Consider the following 17,135-nt stretch of genomic DNA (forward strand, 5'->3'; position numbering starts at 1 on the left):
CATATGTGTCTTGACCGTGGGGCTACAGCAGACCAAGTAACCCCTTGCTCAAGCCAGCGACCTTGGGTCCAAGCTGGTGAGCTTTTGCTCAAACCAGATGAGCTCGCACTCAGGCTGGCAACCTTGGGGCTCGAACCTGGGTCCTCCGCATCCCAGTCCGACGCTCTATCCACTGCACCACCACCTGATCAGGCTGTTTTTGTGATTAATTATACTTTTTTGCAGATATTGAAACAACCATGAATAACAGTTTAGTATTACTATCTATAATGATTGAAGCAATACTGTGAAATAGCACTAAGCCTATTCTGGTTTAGTCTTATTGGTTCCTTTATAAAACTTTAATCAGTGCTTGTATAATGTAGGACACCCTTGTAATGTATATGAGTTAAAAAAAATATTGTTTTGGATCTTGTATAAACTTTGGTCCTTCTTCCTTATCCTCAAGTAGCACAAAAAAACCAAAAACAACCCAATACCCAGAAAAACAAGAAACAAATAAACCTTGCTTATTATTGGCTTTGCAAAGAGTTAGCTAAATGACTATTTTTAGATACCTTGTATGTAGAATAACTTTTTGTATATATGACCTAGAACTTTTTGTGCTTCATATATCAATATATTCCTGTATATTGTTAACTAACTAGCTTACTTAGCTCTTCTGTGCCTTTTGAGATCTGTTTTTAATATTTCCTTATAAATAAAACACATGAAACAATGTTACAAGAAGTCCGACTAAGAACCTGGAGGTTCCAGTTAGCTAGATTGAAGCTTTATAAAGAAGTGTTAGCTTAACATTTTGTAAAAGTCATAGTTTTGTAAACACATTTGTTTAGTTTCTATTCACTATCATGATATTATATTTGAATCTTACATATGATTGAACTGTCCATAAGGGGGAAAAAGTCAGCTTGAAAATATGCATTTTTTTTTCTTTTTTCTTTTCCATTTTTCTGAAGCTGGAAACAGGGAGAGACAGTCAGACAGACTCCCGCATGCGCCCGACCGGGATCCACCCGGCACGCCCACCAGGGGCAACGCTCTGCCCACCAGGGGGCGATGCTCTGCCCATCCTGGGCGTCACCATATTGCGACCAGAGCCACTCTAGCGCCTGAGGCGGAGGTCACAGAGCCATCCCCAGCGCCTGGGCCATCTTTGCTCCAATGGAGCCTCGGCTGCGGGAGGGGAAGAGAGAGACAGAGAGGAAAGCGCGGCGGAGGGGTGGAGAAGCAAATGGGCGCTTCTCCTATGTGCCCTGGCCGGGAATCGAACCCGGGTCCTCCGCACGCTAGGCCGACGCTTTACCGCTGAGCCAACCGGCCAGGGGAAAATATGCATTTTTGATACTAACTGGATCACTAGGATGAAGGGGAAGAGGAGAGTGATTTTGACCAATTCACCAGGAACATAGCAAATATGAGTACATATTTTCCCACATTTCAGTAGGTGGTTTCAAGGTAAAATCCCTTACTTTTACACATTGAATGTAGGGAAATTTTAATTTTATGAGTTCATATTCAGCCTGTTCTTTAATTCAAAAATATAAAATACACAACAAAGAATTTACACACCTGTCTCCCATCCATCCAGTTTTCTTCCCCACCCTTACACTCCTTTTTTTTTATATAGTGAGAGAGAGACAGACAGACAGGAAGGGAAAGAGATGAAAAGTATCAACTTGTAGTTGCGGCACCTTAGTTGTTCACTGATTGCTTTTCATATGTGTCTTGACCGGTGTGGGGGGGGGGGCTTCAGCCAAGCCAGTGACCCCTTGCTCAAGCCAGCCACTTTCAGTTCTAGCCATCTTCCTTTGGACCCAAGCCATGTCTATGATCCCTGTGCTCAAGCTGGTGAGCTACACTCGAGCTGGATGTGACCGTGCTCAAGCTGGCCACTTCCGGGTTGTGAACCTGCCTCCTCAGCATCCCAGGTCGATGCTCTCTATCCACTGCACCACCACCTGGTCAGGCTGAACTTGTTAATTTTTGTATGTCTTTGTAAAATTTATTTATGCACATATAAATAAATATGAACATATATTTTTATAGCCCTACTTTTGTCCATAAACATCATTTTCAATACTTACAAAGAAAAGCTTGGTAGCATCATTGAGTTTTAAGGACAAGAACATTTAAGCAGTTCTTTTTCTTTTTTCTTTTTCTATCTTTAAAACCAAGTACCTGAGTGTGGTGGTGAAGAAAAAGAAGACTTGAATGATTAGCTTTATATTCTGCCCCTTTCCTACTTCTGTATTTTCTAAAGATCCAGACTCTACTAATAGCCACATCCCATTAGCAAGGGAAGAGAGGCTAGAGCAGCTTCCCCAGCCCATTTATATCTGCGGCACTGTGACCACAGGAGAAAAGTGAACTAAAGAGACAAGAGGACTGGTAAGAGGAGGCAAGGACCTCCTCTAATAATAGAACAGTTTTCACCTGTGTCTGTATAGGAATAAACAAGAACTTAAAGCCAACTAGAAGACTGGGTTGGAAGAATATGCATGTGCTAATTGTGTCAATTGATAAAACTCTTTAAGTTGACCTCTTTTCATATCACTGTGGGAAACTTTTTAAATTAAATGTATGGGGGTGACACTGGTTAATTAGATTATATAGGTTTCAAGTGTACAATTCTATGCTATATCATCTATATTTTGCATTGTGTGCCCACCGCTAGGGAATATTTACATGAATCTATGTATTTGTTGAAAAAGTCTTGGTATTCTTATTAAAAGGTTTATAAACATTAAAAAAAAACCCCTCTTAACAAAACAGTCTTAATTGCACTTTCATAGAAAGTACTAACTTGATTTTAATCCTTGAATTAGCTTTTCCACATTTTTTTTTGTCAGTGGCGCTTTTTTTCCCTCTTTTCTGCAAGTATTAGAAATGCATACCACTTTGACATTCTTTCTTTCACAGAATGGCACTGATGTCACATATAAAGTGGAGATTTGGTGCATTGAATACACACAGTGTTGGCTGTCATATTTTACAGCTTTGGAAAGGAGGAAGGACTGTCTGCATTGGATAGACTAAAACACCATTTGAAAAGCATGTTTAAGCTTCGAGAAAAACTAGATAGCAAATTTTAAGTTAATAATATTCTTGTATGTACAGAAGTCCATCAGAGTCGACTAATCCTAATCAACTTTTATAATTACAGACATTCCACTGCCCTTCTCCCAAAAAGATGTCATTTCGAAAGATGGATCCTAGCTGTACAATTGGATTTTACTGTCGAAATGTTCAGGACTTCAAACGAGCTTCTGAAGAAATCAGTAAGGTACTTTTATTTAAAATATTATTCTCATATTTGTAAATGACCTAATTTTTATTTGAGATAGCCTGTGAAAAGACAAAAGTCTGTAAATTATGATGCGTTTGTAAAGTTGTCTCTTGAATGTTAGTGTTATTAGGAATTTTGAACAAGAAAATAAAACTGATTGGGGATTCCTAGCCTTTGATACTGATGAAACCAGCTAGTGAACTGTCAACAGTATGGATTGCTCCACAAGGTGGCACTGTTGAAGTAAAAATCCCTTTGCAAATGGGTTAGGTTCTATGCACAAGCAATTAGGTTATATTTTATTTGAAGAGGATTTTTAAAGGCCAATACCTTAGAGGGTAGAAAAAAATTAATGAAGTATTTGATCAAGCCAAATTGTGCATCATTTCTTATTAGTCCAGGTGCTTCTTTGATTTTTTTAAAGAGAAAAATGGTATTTTTGGATTTCTCAGAACTGCTTTATCAAATGAGTTGTGTTGTTACCTTCCAATTAGCTTATCTAATCTGATCTATTTGAACTATAGGATCTTCGAAATAGGGTTTGTTTGTTTTTTTAACTCATTCTCATTACCTTTAAACGTCAGCATTTTTCTGGTCCTGGAGTACAGTACTGTTAAACATTATAGAGCCTCAAGGATTGTCTATATGTAGTACTTTCGAAAATAAAAAAAGATTACTTACTGGGGAAATAAGCGTAACCAGTCTCTTTATTAGTAAAATAGCTATAGGTTATCATTTTCTGTAACCTGTAAGCATATAAATAAAACCTATACTAGAATCTCTTTTGGGAATTCTGAACTTGAGCTCAGATGTAATAGTGCCTTATTACTGCTTGACTTACAGTTTATTTTTTTTAGGAAAATGGACATAGTGAGTAAATTTTATTTTTAATGTGAAAATAAAATGAAAACATTAAATAAAAGGTTTCATATAAGTTAGGTTTATTTTACTTGACCTGCCATGTAAAAGAGGAAATTTAACAATATCATGACAGAAAAATGAATGAGGAGAGAGGAAAGTGAGATATGTGAGAACCTCTCCTTATTCTTTATTTCTCACAGTTGTCGTCTTTTCATTCTCTGTTTTCAACCTGGAAGGCCAAGTAAACATAACAAAATATGTGTTTTACATTTTTCCCTCTTTTATTACTTTTATTACTTAAAATTAGTAATATTTGTATATTTTAGTTTGACAGTTCTCTGTCTTTATAAAGTATTGTCTATGTGCTAAAATAAGACAAATTCCAGATACTATTATAATACAGATTGATACTGGTAAACACATTCCATTAAAATATTCCACTTCTCTTTTCTACTAATTTATTTTCTATCTAGGTTAAAAAAGTCAGTTTAGAGAAGTAAAGCAATCTTCTCCTAGAACAACAACAAACTAAATTATTATTAACAAGTTGAAAAACAAGATTCAAAAATGAGTTGTGTGTTGATACTTTCGCATTAAAAACAGATTTTTTTGTGATTTTTATACTGATAGTTTTCAGGATTTTATATTGGAAAAGTGCTTAGAAATCATTGCTCTTGATGCATCAGAGTAATGTGCAATAATGAGGTAAAGAGAAACTATATTGAAATATAATTTGGAAGTACTGAGAATTTTGCTAGAGTCAATTAGCTTTGCTTTAATAATAGTGTTGTTATTAAGTTAATAGCTTTTTGTAGCAGTGTCAAAAACTCACTTTGTCAATTAATAACTTGATTATTTAGTTTTGCTTAGAAGCTTATAATGTAAACAATTTTCCTTTCCTTCCTAAAAACTGAATTTGGCATTTTGAGTAAAATGATATTTTTTTCTCTCTACAAATAAAAATAGCTTAAAATTATTTTTACTTCATAGGGTATATTTTATATTTTGAATTTTCTTGTGTTGAAAATGAAAGTAGACAGTCTGGATTATAATGTTTAAGTTGTAATGCTATATGAATGAATATTCTATAGCCTTAGCTGCATGATTTTTAAAATGTTATAAAAAATTGTTAAATTACTTCTATGTTTAGCAGAGCTCAGTTCAGCAAGTATCTGAGTAACTATTATATTAAAAACATGAAATGACCAAGACATAATTCTTACTTTTGAGCAAGGTATAAGGCTACTGCCCTCAAGTAGCATTTATAGTTCAGGAGGGGGAATAGACATACATTACATTGAATACTGTAAGCATCTCTACAGAAATAGAAATACATTGACAGGGGAAGGAAGGATATTGAATCGAGAGGGATGTCTCATTCAAGTCAAAATTCTTTATTGTGATGGTGATACTTAATTTGGACCTGAAAGTTTAGGCTTAATTTCTGTTGATTTAGGGAGAAGGCAGGGTACTTCAAGCAGAGGAAATAAGAAGAGAAAAGGTATTGGAAGAGGAAAATGTAGAGCTTGTCAAGAGAATGGCAAATAGTCCAGTTTGGCAGGTGCCAAGGATACTTATAGGCAGGACTGTCCTCTGGCTGCCTGAACCTCTAGGGTGTGGCCGGGAGGCTCAGTTTCTACCAAGTCTCCCAAGTAGTCTTGCACACCAAATCCAAGAACCACTGGTGTAAGACAGTGCAACCCACCGTGTGATATTTGATATTAGGTAGCACTGGAATAAATATTTGAATGCTGGTATAAATACTTTATACTTACATATTTATTTATATTCATATGAGAAAAGTATAACTGGAATATCAAACATGTTATTGGGTTATAAGGCTATTTAAGTTAAAATGATGGAAAGAGAAATATTAATTATAATAGAGATGAATACATAGCAAAAATAATATAAAAAGTATAGAAATGTCCAAGGCTTGGGAAACCCTGAGAGGAAACAGTGAAAGCTGAGGCTACAAAAGGAGTCAGAATATTTGAGAGTCTCAAATGCCATGCTGAGGAAGTTTGTATTTTGCAATATGTTGATTTTATTAATTTCAAGCATACAGAAACACAGGCAATTACATAATAACACCCATGTGCTACCATTGAGATTAAGAAAAAAAAATTACATGAATAATTGAAATGTTACCTATTCCCAGTTTTAATCTCTTCCTTTCTTACCAGTAGTTAACAGCTATCCTAAATTTGTGTATAATACCCATATTTTATATAGCCATTAATAATATATACTGTTTGGAATGTTATGAAACTTTTTATTAATGATATGTTTATATAAAAATGTATATACCCTACTGCAACTAGCATTGTCATTTAAGAGTAACCTAAAAATTGTCTATTTTTATTCGTGTTGGTCTAGCTTATTCATTTAAACTGCTGCATAGTGAGTAGTACATTCTACAATATATATATATATATATATATATATTTTTTTTTTTTTTTTTTTTTTTTTTGTATTTTTCTGAAGTTGGAAACGGGGAGGCAGTCAGACAGACTCCCGCATGCTCCCGACCGGGATCCACCCGGCATGCCCACCAGGAGGCGATGCTCTGCCCATCTGGGGCGCTGCTCTGTTGCATCCAGAGCCATTCTAGTGCCTGAGGCAGAGGCCATAGAGCCATCCTCAGCGCCCGGGCTAACTTTGCTCCAATGGATCCTTGGCTGCAGGAGGGGAAGAGAGAGACAGAGAGGAAGGAGAGGGGGAGGGGTGGAGAAGCAGATGGGCGCTTCTCCTGTGTGCCCTGGCCAGGAATCAAACCTGGGACTCCTGCACGCCAGGCCGACGATCTACCACTGAGCCAACTGGCCAGGGCCTCTACAATAAGTATATTTACTTAAACTTTCTTTCATTGATGGTCATCTAGATGATTTTATTTTCTAATTATAAATAATGTGTATGAAATATTCTTGTTCATATCTCTTTGTGTATGTGAAACACTTTATTTAGAATTATATACTGTAGATGCGTTAGAGTGGAATTGCTGAGTCTTAGGTTATACATATTTTTAGGTTTGCTAGAATTTTTAAAAGCTCTCTGAAGTGATCATACCAAGCAGTATGTGCGAATTTCTAATGTTTGACATTCTTATCAATACTTGATATTGTCAGACTTTTAAAGTTTGAACCAATCTTATGGATATGAATAGAATCTCTTTGTAATTTTAATTTGTGTTTCCCCATTTGCTAGTGAGACTGAACATCTTACCAAGATTTTTTGGCCCATTTAGCTCCTCTTGTGAATTTCTTGTTCATTTTCTTTCTCTTTTTTTTAAGGCTGTTTGATTTGAAGAAAATCAAGTCAAATTTATAATTCTGGATACTACCCTTTGTTGGCTCTATGTATTGCAAATATATTCTCCTAGGCTATTATTTTCACTTGTTAATGGTATCTTTAATTTTAGTCAAATTAGGAAATCTTTCTTTATGGGTTTTAAATTTTATATCAAAGAAATCTTTACTAACCAGTGTTCCTGCATTTCTTCCAAAATCTTTAAAGTTTTACATTTAGAGCTTGTATGTGTCTTAAGGTAGGTATTTGTTTATTTTCATCTTTGTTCCAGCATTATGTATTAAAAAGTCTAACTTTTCTTCATTGATTTGTAATGTCTTCTTCAAAGACCTTGATGAAGACAGAGCTGTGTGGTTAGAAAGGAAGGGACTCTTTCAAGAGTGTGTGTGAAAGTAGAATCAATAAAACCAAGCAGCCACTTGGCCTGGGCAAGTGACAGGAAAATCTCCAAGACAAGTCTGTTTCACATCTAGGTGCCTATGGGGGAAAATTAGTAGTTCATCATTGTGGCCGTTCAGTCAGTCAACAAATATTTGAGTGTTCTTATCCTTACCACTCACCAAAACTCCTTTTCAGGATTACTTGACCCCCATTGCTAAGTAAATTGATCATATCTTAGTCTTCATCTTACTCATCTTCACATTAGCATTTTACATAGACCACCCACTGTGTCTTTCAAGCACCTTCTTCAACCAAACTCTTGTTTACCTCATTCTTTCCCAGTTGTTCCTTCTCAAGTCTCCTTTGCCTGTTCTTTTCTCCAGCCTCGTAATGTTGGAGGAACCCAGGGTTTAGTCCTTCGTTCTCACATCTTCTTATCTCGGCGATCCACCGTCATAGCTTCCTTGGGATTATTGCCGTAGCTTCCTTACTGATCACCCTTACTTTACCTGTAGTCTGTTCTCAGTACAGCAGCCAGAGTGAGTTTTGTTAAAATGTAAATAAGATAGTATCATTTTTAAAAATTCAAAACCCTGCAGTAGCTTTCCAACTCACTCAGAGTAAAAACATGAATGCTTAAGATGCTCCAAGTTCTTAACTAAATGGAATTACCTCCCTAGCACCATGACCTCTCTGACCTCATCCCTTACCACACTTCCTCCAGCTCCGTCAAGGCTGATCACACTAGCCTCCTTGAAAATGCGAAAATGCAAGGTGCCTTCTGTTTCAAGAATTCTTTCTCCTTCTGGGCCTCGGCTCTCTTCCTGCAGGTATTCTCCTGGTTCTCTCTCCTTTGCTTCTTCAGGTCTTTCCTCGAGTATTCTTAGATCTCCCCTGGCCACTCACTGTGCATTTATTATTCCCCTCGTTTTATTTTTCTCTAACACGTTTATTTAAGTGCACGCATGCAAACACACACACATATATACATTCTGCTATATCTGAATATAAACACGTGCTTATATTATTTATCATCTGTCCACTCCACTGAAATGTAATCTGGACAAGGAAAGGTATATTTGTTGGTTTTGCTAATTATTGTGTCCCCAGTGCCTAAGGCTGCCTGCCACATTGTGGGAGTTCAATATGTAATATTTGTTGAATGAAGGAATGGATTAAAGAGAAGTTATAAATTTGTCTTACAAATTACCAAGAAACTCAGTAATTTTAGACGATCTGGTATATTTTCACCTATTTCTGTTATTGTAATTTCTTTAAAATGCTGTGGCTTTATAATAGTCCATTTACTTAATATATAACTCATTATCTGTTTGGGCCCCCCAAAATAATTTTCATCTTCATCAATGTAATACATGCATATCTTTTAAAAAGTGAAATTGCAATAAAAGTCTTATGCTGAAAAACAGGAGTTTCTTGCCATGTTACTCCTCACTCCACAGAGTACCTCCTCAGAGATAGTCATTTTGAACTTTTCTAGGTATTTTTTTAGGTTTTCAGCTCTACATTACATATGTTTATTTTGCCATTTTTGATAATCCATTTTAGACATTATCTGTTGGTTTCTTCTTACTAGTACTAGCTCTCTTTTCATATCCCTTCTCCCCATTTCTACTTCTCTCAGATTTTGGTTAAATGACCACGCAGTGCTCTTCACATCATTATGCCTCCACAATATTGTTTACTAATCATGTAGTAATTTCATTTTATGAAAATTATGATGGCTACTTCTCTCTGTTGCATCATTGTGAAGATTAAACAATTTACTAGGTGAATGTCTGATTTATGGTAGGTACTATATAAACTGTTAACTATTATTATTTGTAGCTAGTATTCTGAAAATTTATTATGTATTTTGGTTTACATTCTTTTTCATCAAATGTACTGTTTCTTTACATTCTGTGAAATTTCCTGAAATTAAAAAAAAATTATTTCCTCTTCTTTGTTTTGTTTTCTTCATTCTTTCTTTTTGGAACTCTTATTATATAGTTGTTGGACCTTTGAATTGTTCCTGTAATTTTTCCATCTTTTTTTTTCTATTTTCCATGTCTTTATCATTTTATACAGGGAGATGTCCTCTCCCTCTAACTCTTCTGTTGTTCTTAAATTTTAATTATGGTTTTAAAATTTCTAGCAGTTATTTTATTTTTCTATTATTCCTTTTTCATAACATTCTCTCTCTCTTTTTAAAAAAATATGAATGTAGTTTTTTTTTTCTCTCCACAAGGAAATTAGAGTGATTTTGAAGGTTTTTTTTTTTCCTCCTTCTTGATTGGTGTTTGTGTTAATTATGAATGCTTTTTGTTTTGTTTTGTTTTTGTTTTTTGTTTTAATCTTCTACTTTTCCCATAGATGCTTTCCTCCAAATGACTGGTAATCTTACGTGTCTGTTTATATTTGAGTAAGGGACTAAATAGCTGAGTAGAATTTTTGTATGTTTGAGCATGGCTTTTTAGCCGCTGACCTTCCTACTTGAGTAATTGGGTGATGAACCTGCCTTTTTATTGGGTGACCTCCCCCCATGTTAGTAAGTGGTTGTCTTTTCTCTAGAGTTGTTTTATTTTTTTCGGAGAAAGGTTCTGCTATCTGCCTGTAGAATGTATGTTGCTTGGTGGTGTTCCAGGAGCAGGAACTGAAGGATGTTAGGGCCCTCCAGTTTCGTATTTTAGACTGTCACTTAATTCCTCAGCTTCTGTAGTCCTTACTGTGCCTGGTGCACTAGGGTTTATAGCTTTATTTGTTTTTTCCAAAAAATAAATCTTTATTTTTCTGTGTGTGGGATGGCTGGTGGGAGGTAAAGAAGGGGTAGTGGTTGCAAGAAAGGAACTGGGAACCGAGTCTATGTGCAGGCTTTCAGTCATTTTCCCTTTCAGTCTGTGTCTCACACTGTTTTTGTGCCTTTATGTAGTATTCCTCTCCGAGTTCCACAAGATGAACTGGCTGACCTTTCCTAGGTATCCTTTCAACACATATCTCCCGTAGCCCCTGAACTTCAGATTGTACCACCTTTGCTGTTCTATCTTGTAAAAGGCTTGATGTTGATTATTTGTCTTATCTTACACCCCCTTTTCTTCCTCATCATTCCTAGCCTAATGATTGTTATCAAATAAAATACTCCTGTTCAGTGGTAAACTGAGTACCTAATAATTCTGGTATTTAAGGCCAGAAAATTCTCAAATAAAAATGTATTAGGAAATTGATCATTTGATTATAGGATGCATATCAAAACAGGAAAAAATATTTAGATGTGACCAGTTGTCCTGTAGTTACAGAATAAAATTTATAATGCAGACATTCAATATTAGAGATTCATGAGATCTGATTCGATCCAAAGCTAGCATTTGTTGAGTCTTTGCCATATGTCACATACTATACTAAACAGATTATATACATTTTCTCACTTAGTCTATACAAACCTTCTGAGGTAAGTAGGTATCTGCATTGTACAGATGAGGAATCTTATATTTACAAAGGTTCAGTAACTTTCACAGAGATCACATCTACTTAATGGTATTGCTGAGATTCAAACCTCAGATAGTTTAACTTGAGATTATGTGCTTATAAGTACTATACTGTACAGTCTCCTATTTATACAGCAATCTGTGGTCTAGACAGTTGATCTTTATTTCAGATAATGGTGAATTAATTCTTTTCCTTGGGAGTCTTTTCCATTTTTGGACAGACCCTTATTATTAAAGAAGATTTTCCTATATTGAGTTGGAATCAGTCTACATATAACTTTTACTCCTTTGTCTCCTGGAGTAAGAGAATAAGTGTGTTTCCTCTCCTAGGGCAGCATTCCCATTTTCTCCAATGGTGCACAACTTCCCATGCCCATCACTATTTTGGTAAAATGTCCTTTTCAAAACATTAGTGTTCAGGTTTATTATGTTCATGATTATATTTCTCTTCCTTCTGTTTCTGTATTTTCCAAGTGAAATCTGAGGGATTTTTTTTTCCTTATAGATTTTTTTTTTACCTCTGGGGTTTAATGATAGGAACTCTGATTTCTTTTAAAATCTTCAGGGGTTTGTACTTTATTTGGGAAGACATGAAATGGATAATAAAATATAAGAGTATATTTAATAAATGTTAGAAGACTAATATAATGATAACAGTGGTAATAATAACAATAATAGCCAACAGATAAGATGCCAGGTAATCTTCTAATTATTTTACATGTATTACTGACTTAATCCTCACAACAACTCGATAAAACAGCTTTTACAATAATGATATTTTACAACTAAGAAAAACAAGACAGTCTGTTTAAGTAACTTGTCCAGGATCACACAATTTTTAAGTATCAACCAAGTTTTGACTCAAACTAAGTCAAATCCTTACCCCATATTAGATAAATCTGTAGGACTTTGCAGAAAGCAATAGTGAATATAGATCAAGCTACTTCTCAGTGTAACTTGGGCTGAAACTTGAAGGACTGATAGTTTCCACAATCAGAAAGCAAGCATGGAGGATGGCTAGATGATAGAAACATCATGAGCAGAAGCACTCGGGGAGAATGTTATGGGAGGTTGTAGAAGTTAATGATAGAATGTTTAAGGGAACAGTGAAACTTAAATTACTTGTTAACATGGCTAACAATGGCCTGTGTCATCTGGCTTTTGTGTACCACTCTTTCTATTTTTCTCTGCCCCTGAGCCCACTGGCATTCTTCTGTTCTTTGAACATGCTACATGTGCTGGCATCATAGGCCTTTAGTACTGGCTGGTTTTTTTGCCTGGAGTGCTATTCTTAAAATTTATGTCTGACTCATTGTCATTCAGGTCTCACCTTGGCCTTTTCTGACCACACATCCTACCGAAACCTTTCAGTCCCTCCTTACCACGTTACCTTCTTTTATTTTTATCGTGGTTCTTTCTGAATGGCGTGCAAGAACCATTACCTGTTTAATATCCACCTCTCTCTTTTTTGCTAAAAGAACCCTGATTTTATTTGGGGTAACAGCGTGTCTACCCAAATACTTGTTTTTCTTGGTCTGCCTTGTATTTAGACACAGTTTGGCTAGTGAAATATAAGTGAATGTGTGCTGGAAGTTTCCAGGAAAGCTTTTGCTCTTCTGGTAAAATAGTAGATATAGGTGCAATGCTGTCATTCCCCTTACACCACTCACCCACCCCTGCGCTGGGTGCACACCCAACACCTGGCATTGCAGCAGTCCTCTGTGATCATGAGGGAAAGGCCCAGAGAACTGTAGAAACTGACATCGATATCCTAAAGTAGCAATGTCAGAAATTTTGTTACGCGATAAAAACAATCCCGTTCTTCAAAGCCATTATTAATTGTGTTTTATTTTGTTTTGTTTGCCACTTGCCAAAAAACAAACAAACAAAAAACCACTTCTAATTAATATAAATTATGTTACCAATGACAAAAATAGGGAAAACTGGAAAGGAGCTAATGTTGGAAGGAAGAAATAATCATTTTATTTTGGTATGATGAATTTGAGCTGATATTGCAACATGCCTTCACTTACTATAGTCGTAACAGTAAAATCAGACTGACTGAGCTTAAATTCCTGTCTCTATCATTTACTAGCTGTGTGAACTTACACAACTCACTTAACCTCTCAATATTTCAGTTCCCTTTTGTGGAAAACATGGATGATAATAAAGCCTAATAGTGAAATGATTGAAATTGAGAGTGGATAATATTTTTTAGAGAGAAGGTAAATAAAATATTATATAGAGAGAACATAAAAGATCAATATTTGATTAATATCTACTTTTTGGAATGCAAGAACAAGTGGAATTAATGAAAGAAGAGATAGTTCAGAAAATAGGAGAAACAGGAAAGGGAAATATTACAGAAATCAAGGGAAAAAATATTTTAAGAAAGAAATGCTCAGAAGCATTATTTGCTGTGGGATTATCAGGAGAATTGTAATTAATAAAAGGCCTTTTTATTTGAGGACTAGAAGAAGGTTTTCAGAACAGGGAGGGGTAAAGTTGGGTTACAGCAATTTAAGATTGAGCATTAAGGAGATACAGTGGAGTTAACATCATGAGCACATTTAACTTCAACTTAGCTACATGAACTCATAATAAAACAGGTATGTGTATTTCAGTGTGTACTCTTTATTATATACTGGACATTACTATGTATTGTGCTGTATTGTACATTTATACAGGGTATTCAACAGGGGGGACAGGGTTATATATACAAAATTATGTCCTCTACACAATATAAAGCCTTTTTTAATGTAATTCTGACTATATGGATTTTGCATATATTTGATTTTCATATTATGGGCTGATTTTAGAACCTAACCCCCACATTAAGTGTAGCTCCACTGTGGTGACTATAGGCCACATAGGTGTAGACTGCCCTGTACTGGCTATAATTTTACATGTGTGCTGGCAGAGACTAGTGGAAAAGGATTTGGCCTGGGGAGAGGTGGTCATCTCCTGGTCTATTTCTGTTCTTACTTACAACTACTAGCCGTATGATGGAGGAAACTGCTTAATTTCCATCCTCTAGTTTTTCCTTTATAACTTCTGAAACCTGTCAACTTACTACATAGGAAAAATGTGATGAAATGTCTGACCTGAAAAGAAATCTATGACTTGCCTTTTAGATAACAAAGCTTTTTCCTGTATCTACTATTCCCTCCACTGCTCCCTAGCCATCACTCTTTTTATTGTCTCCAGAGTTTTGCCTTTTCCAGAATGTCATGTTGGAATCACACAGTCTGTAGCCTTTTCAGATTAGCTTCTTTCACTTAGCAGTATGCATCTAAGGTTCCTTTTTGTCTTTTTATGGCTTGATAGCTCATTTCTTTTTAGTGCTAAATAATAATCCATTGTCTAGATATACCACAGTTTATCTGTTTGCCTACTGAAGACATCTTTGTTGTTTTTAAGTTTGGGCAATAATGAATAAAGCTGCTATCTATATAAACATCCATGTGCCCTAGCCGGGTGTCTCAGTGGATAGAACGTCATCCTGGTGTGCCAAGGTCGTGGGTTTAATTCCTTGTCAGGGCACATATGAGAAATAGGCAATGAGTGAACAACTAAATTAAACAACTAAGTGGAATGAGTTGGTGCTTCTCTCTCTTCCTCTTTCCCCTCCTTCCCTACATACTCTCTCACTTCTCTCAAATCAATGGAAAAGTTAAAAAAAAATTTGAGCTCAGAAAAGCTAGAAAAATGATAATTAAAGCCTAAATCAATATAATATGCATCAGGAGGCCTTACCTTGCAAGTGAGTGTGCACAAAGTAAGTGAATTTTATAATTAAAGGCTAGAGGGTTCCTTTTGAACATTTTGCCATAGGGCACAGATTTGAATCTTAGTTGATGGGCAACTAATAAACCTAAATGACTATCCTAATCTTGAAGGGAAGGATGAAGAGATGATAATGTTAAGTCCGCTGTGTTGATTTGAAAATGTTATGTAGATACTGGATTTTTACAAGTGACATTAAATGAATACAAAATGACAACAGTTTTGGACTATATTCCAGCCATTGGCTGTAAGTGAAACTAACTGATCAGATGTCAGCCCCCTCTCTTATTTTTCATTTTCTACATTTTTTCTCTTCTCTCTTTTTTTTGTAGAACATAAATTAAATTTGAGTAATATATAAATTAGGAGCACAGTGTAAATTATAGGATCTGATTTTCATCACATCTAGTTTTTTAACTACTTGGTTAATTTTAAATGGTTCATTTGTATTCAGTTAAAATGTATATTATATTAACTCTGTCATTGAAATTTTTTAAATTTAACATAGTATATGTATGCCAGGGGTACATATTTACTTTAGCCATGTTTTAGGAGAATCTATAAATATATTATACAAGAATTTGATTATCCTTCAGTTGAATAGTAGCATTTGATAGAATTTTATTTTTATGCCAGAAATTATCCTCTAAGAACAAATTGTATTTAATTATCATGATGAATGATGGACAGGGTGGGACAAAGGTAGGTTTATACTTGTGAGTCTGTGAAACACAGAATTTATTCTTGTATTATCATTTATTAATGATTGTATTATTTTCCACATGAACAACTATAAACCTACCTTTGTTCCACCCTGTACTCTTGCTATTATTTTCAGAATTCTTTGTAACTCACATAAACTTCAAAAATCATCCTTCAAAAATAGTTCCTGATTACCTATAGAAAAGTTTGTTTCAAAAAAAAAAAAAAAGGGGCTGACCTGTGGTGACGCAGTGGATAAAGCGTTGACCTGGGACGCTGAAGTCGCTGCTTTGAAACCCTGGGCTTGCCTGGGAGTTGATACTTCCTGCTCCTCTCCCTTCTCTGTCTCTCTCTCTCTCTCCCTCCCTCTCTCTTCCTCTCTCTCTAAAAATAAATTTAAAAAATTTTTAAAAGAAAAGTTGGTTTTTATCAAAACATCCTTCATTCAAAAATTTTAATGTATTTCTGAATGAAAATGTTTACATTTTAAAATAATACCTGTTTAATAGAAATATTTAAAATAGTTTAGAATGTGTTATTGTCTTCTAAATGAATACCAAGTTGCTGGAGGTTGTAAAAGTTAATGATGTCCCCACAAAATTCCAGGTATTGCTTTTTTTACTTCTGAATTATCTAATGTAACTCTAGAAGGTAATAGGCAAAGTGTGATTTACTACTATATATAAGAATACAATTTTTTATGTTGACTAGATTTTTGCAGAAAAAAAATTTTTTTTTTAGTTGAGAGGAGGGGAGATAGTGAGGCAGACTCCTGCATGCACCCTGACTAGGATCCACCCGGCAATCCTATCTCAGGCTGATGCTCAAGTACTGAGCTATTTTTAGTGCTTGAGGTTGATGTGCTCCAGTGGAGCTATCTTCAGTGCCTGGGGCCACACTGGAACCAGTTGAGCCACTGGCTGCAGGAGAGGAAGAAGGAGAGAAAGAGAAGATGGAGGGGGGGAGAAGCAGATGGTCACTTCTGTCTGCCCCGACTGGGAATTGAACCTGGGATGTCCATATGCCAGGCTGGTGCTCTATCCACTGAGCCATCGGCCAGGGCAAGAAATATCTTTTCAAATATAGTGATCTTTAGAAAGACCAAATTTAATTTTAAAAATCACTTTTTATTATTGCTTTTGGTCATCTTAACCATTCTCTGAGGTAAGGAGATTGGATAGCTGTTGACCCATTTTATAGATGACACTTAGGTAGAGGGATTTGTTGAAGATTCTATCAAGGTAAGTTGTAGAACTGAAGTTAGAATGGACCTTCTGACTCAGTTAATGCTTCTTTTTTTGGTACCAAGCAATCCTTCACAATATTTC

At 35.5% G+C, this 17,135-nt stretch overlaps 1 protein-coding gene across 4 annotated transcripts in view; it reads left to right on the forward strand.

The window, feature by feature from the left end:
• ATG4C (autophagy related 4C cysteine peptidase) overlaps nucleotides 1-17,135 on the forward strand; it is a 103,827-nt gene that overhangs the window by 85,206 nt on the left and 1,486 nt on the right. For all 4 annotated transcript variants that reach the window (XM_066376470.1, XM_066376472.1, XM_066376469.1 and 1 more), the window contains exon 10: nucleotides 3,167-3,286. In XM_066376470.1, coding sequence (XP_066232567.1) covers nucleotides 3,167-3,286 — 120 coding nt within the window. The remainder of the gene's footprint in view (nucleotides 1-3,166; nucleotides 3,287-17,135) is intronic.

The sequence above is a fragment of the Saccopteryx leptura genome, chromosome 3, assembly GCF_036850995.1.
Source record: "Saccopteryx leptura isolate mSacLep1 chromosome 3, mSacLep1_pri_phased_curated, whole genome shotgun sequence".
NCBI lineage: Eukaryota > Metazoa > Chordata > Mammalia > Chiroptera > Emballonuridae > Saccopteryx > Saccopteryx leptura.